This window comes from Aythya ferina (genome assembly GCF_964211825.1).
Source record: "Aythya ferina genome assembly, chromosome: 3".
Taxonomy (NCBI): Eukaryota; Metazoa; Chordata; class Aves; order Anseriformes; family Anatidae; genus Aythya; species Aythya ferina.
Genome location: NC_140298.1, coordinates 81,929,897 through 81,933,622, shown reverse-complemented (window position 1 = coordinate 81,933,622; position 3,726 = coordinate 81,929,897). Strand labels below are relative to the sequence as shown.

Here is a 3,726-nt window from a genome sequence, read left to right as displayed (position 1 = left end):
CACATTACAAATATTCGGTATGATTCAGGAGGACACAGAGTCAATTTATACACCCCGCGGGGTAATTATACCTTTTTTGGTCGTAACAAAACGCTCGGAATACGCCGGGACGGGCGGCGGGCACCGGCCGGCGAGGGCCTGGGGGGGGGGGAGGCGAAGCATTCCCGGGCCGCCCCTAGCAACCGGCCGGGCGCGGGGCGGGCCGCGGCGTGAGGAAAACACGGCGATTTTTTTTTTTTTTTTTCTTAAAAAAAATAAAAGGGAAAAGGACGGGGGGGGGCGGAGGAATGCGGGAGCCAGGGGTCAGGGCCGCTCCGGGGCGGGGCGGGCGGCGCGGCGCGCAGGAATGCGGGGAATGCGGCTGCTGGTGCGCGGCCCCATTCAGCCCATTGGCGGGACCGCGCCGCCGCCGCCTATAAAGGGGCGCCCGCCGCCGGGCTCAGCAGTCACGCAGCCACTGTCCCGGCAGCTAACGGAGCACCGAGCACAGCAGAGCACAGCACAGCACAGCCGTGTCCAGCCGAGCCGTGTCCAGCCGAGCCGTGCCCAGCCGAGCCGTGCAGCGCAGCTCAGACACCGCCCGCAGCAGCCCCGCCGAAGGGAAGCGCCCTGCCGGGACCTCGCCTCGCAGCCGTCTCAGGATGTCCGCGTCCAGCCTCGCCGCCGCCCTCCTCCTCCTCGTTGCCCTCCTCGGCCCGGTAAGTGCCGCCGCTGCCGCCGCTGCTGCTGCTGCTGCTGCTGCTGCTGCTGCTGCTGCCCCGGGCTACGCCGGGCACGGCGTCGGCGGTGCTGACGGCCGCTGTCTCCTTCTCTCCCCCCGCCGCCGCCGCAGGACGAGGCCCGTGGGCAGGAGTGCAGCGGGCAGTGCCAGTGCGGAGCCGGGCCCGGCCCCAGCTGCCCCGCCGGCGTCTCCCTGGTGCTCGACGGCTGCGGCTGCTGCCGGGTGTGCGCCAAGCAGCTGGGCGAGCTGTGCACCGAGCGCGACCCCTGCGACCACCACAAGGGGCTCTTCTGCGACTTCGGCTCCCCCGCCAACCGCAGGATCGGCGTCTGCACCGGTGAGTGGGGACCGGCACCGGGGGACGGGGACGGGGCTCCCGGCGGCCGGGGCTGAGCCTGACCCCCTCTGCCTCCTGTCCCCGCAGCTCGGGACGGCGCCCCGTGTGTCTTCGGCGGCATGGTGTACCGGAGCGGGGAGTCCTTCCAGAGCAGCTGCAAGTACCAGTGCACCTGCCTGGACGGGGCGGTGGGCTGCGTGCCCCTCTGCAGCATGGACGTGCGCCTGCCCAGCCCCGACTGCCCCTTCCCGCGGAGAGTGAAGCTCCCCGGCAAGTGCTGTGAGGAGTGGGTCTGCGATGAGCCCAAGGAGCAGACCGCTGTGGGACCTGCTCTCGCCGGTGAGTGGGGGTCCCACCGTGGCTGGTGGGATGAGGGGAAAGGGGTGCATGCGTTGGGGTCAGGTGTAGCAGGGTGGGTTGATGTGGGGCTACCCCAGCAGCCAGAGGGCAACAGTAAGTGGGATTGTCCCTCAGATAAATGTGGTTGCTGAAACCCCTCTGGGAAGGGGACAGAGCATCTACCAGGGTGCAAACTCAGATTGTGGCCTCATCCTGGTTGTCTGTCCCCTGCAGCTTACAGGCTGGAAGACACTTACGGTCCAGACCCGACCATGATGCGTGCCAACTGCCTGGTGCAGACCACTGAATGGAGTGCCTGCTCCAAGACCTGCGGCATGGGCATCTCAACCAGGGTCACCAACGATAATGCCTTCTGCAGACTGGAGAAACAGAGCAGGCTCTGCATGGTCAGACCTTGTGAAGCGGACCTGGAGGAGAACATCAAGGTAAAAAGTCTCAACTTTAATGTATGACTTACTAGGATGCTTTCATCAGCTGGCAAGATAGTATGTTGCCAAAAAATGTGGTGTTCTGATAGGTAGTAAGTTTCAGTAGTAAATTTCAAGTGGCTCACCATGAGGTTTGAGTTTTGCCCCAGCAGTGAATATTTTGCAATTAAATGTCCTTATTTTCTTTCACGCATTATTATGATGCTATGTAAACACTTTCTCCTGTTGAAAACATTGTAAGGATTTGTGCATCTGCCTGCTTTTAATATTTAAGCTTAGTGCTACATCAAAGCCTACCTTCTAAACATGTTGTATTCACTTATATCCCAACAGAAAGGCAAGAAGTGCATTCGCACTCCCAAAATCTCCAAGCCCATCAAGTTTGAGCTGTCTGGCTGCACCAGTGTGAAGACCTACAGAGCTAAGTTCTGTGGTGTCTGCACTGACGGGCGCTGCTGCACACCCCACAGAACAGCCACCCTCCCTGTGGAGTTCAAGTGCCCTGATGGGGAGATCATGAAAAGGAAAATGATGTTCATCAAGACCTGCGCATGCCACTACAACTGCCCTGGAGACAACGACATCTTTGAGTCTCTGTACTACAGAAAGATGTATGGAGACATGGCATAAAGCCAGAAGGAGACGCTAACTAGATTCTCAACTTGAACTGATTTGCATCTCATTTTGTAAACATGATTCAATAGCACAAGGTATTTAAATCAGTTTTTTTTAATTTCAACAAACTGCTCCATGTGACCTAAGACAATTTGTCTACTGACCCCAAACGGTGGTTTGAAGAAGAAGGTAAAACGGACAGTGGGACCACAGCAAGACACAGCTTCAGAACATGCTGTTCATGAGGTGGTGTGAAGGGGTTAAGGGAAATGCGCAGGATAAGCAGATTCAAGCAAATGTTCCCTTAATATGTGGTACAGTATTTTTCATCTGGTAGTGCAATTGAGAAGGAGACCATTAGCACGTTTGCTGACACTGGTTTTAGTGACAGCAACAGCTGGAATGCAACCCGTTACCCAGCAAAGTGCTAAGCAGAAGGTGTTCTGTTAGTCAGGACCGTAATGTTTCAGCTCTGACACTCTGATTCATATGGCTTGGTCAACAAGAATCAGAATCATGTCTATTAGACTGGACAGCTTGTGGCAGTTAATTTACCTGTAACAAGCTACTTTTTATTAATATTGTAAATACTATGTATATATATTTGTACAGTTATCTAAATTAATTTAAAGTTTTGTGCCTTTGTTTAATGCTTTGAAATTTCAGTGATAGCCTTCTTTTTTGGAACAAGATAGGTAGGATCTAAAGCTTGTCTGACAATGCATGCAAAGCATGAAATAGATACTCTAGTGGAAATTGTTCAGATAGGGCAAAATGATGTGTTGAGATCAAGATGGAGAGTGTAAGACTTCGTGTCTGTATCCTTAAAAAGCACTCATCTGTTGGGCAAAATGCATTTGCCTCCATTTTATTGAACAAGTGACTTTAAGAAGAAGGGCTCTTCTGTAGCTAATCAGTCTTTCCACTTGAGCATTTGTTTCTGTCTTTGACTATGGCTCTTTTTGGACAGTTCATTTGTTGAGAAGTGTGACCAAAAGTTACATGTTTGCACCTTTTTAGTTGAAAATAAAGTATTTATATTTTTTATATAAATGGCTTGGCATTTCATTTAATCTTCATTATGACCTTTTATATTTTTTAAGGGGCTTTGCTTTGCTCTAAGTAAAACTCAAGTGCTGTATGTTGTATTTGTCCAGAAACACATACACTGGGGAATAAGCTAAATGATTTGTGGTTACTTGTTCTGTTAATAATGAATCAAATGTTACTCTTCAACATTTTGAATGGAGGGCAGGGCCAGGCTT

General features: G+C 53.0%; 1 protein-coding gene across 1 annotated transcript; it reads left to right on the top strand.

Moving 5' to 3' along the window:
* Positions 1–326: 326 nt before the first annotated feature.
* On the top strand, positions 327–3,514 carry CCN2 (cellular communication network factor 2). The gene is made up of 5 exons (XM_084512843.1): positions 327–698; positions 833–1,058; positions 1,146–1,397; positions 1,632–1,843; positions 2,180–3,514. The coding sequence occupies exons 1-5, from the start codon at positions 642–644 to the stop codon at positions 2,474–2,476; spliced, it is 1,044 nt and encodes a 347-aa protein (XP_084368969.1). The 5' UTR covers positions 327–641; the 3' UTR covers positions 2,477–3,514.
* The last annotated feature ends 212 nt before the right edge of the window (positions 3,515–3,726 follow it).

Coding starts and splice junctions, on each gene's coding strand:
- CCN2 (XM_084512843.1), top strand. CDS start 642: ATGTCCGCGTCCAGCCTCGCCGCCGCCCTCCTCCTCCTCGTTGCCCTC. Junction 699..832: donor TCGTTGCCCTCCTCGGCCCG/GTAAGTGCCGCC, acceptor CCGCCGCCGCAG/GACGAGGCCCGTGGGCAGGA. Junction 1,844..2,179: donor ACCTGGAGGAGAACATCAAG/GTAAAAAGTCTC, acceptor ATATCCCAACAG/AAAGGCAAGAAGTGCATTCG.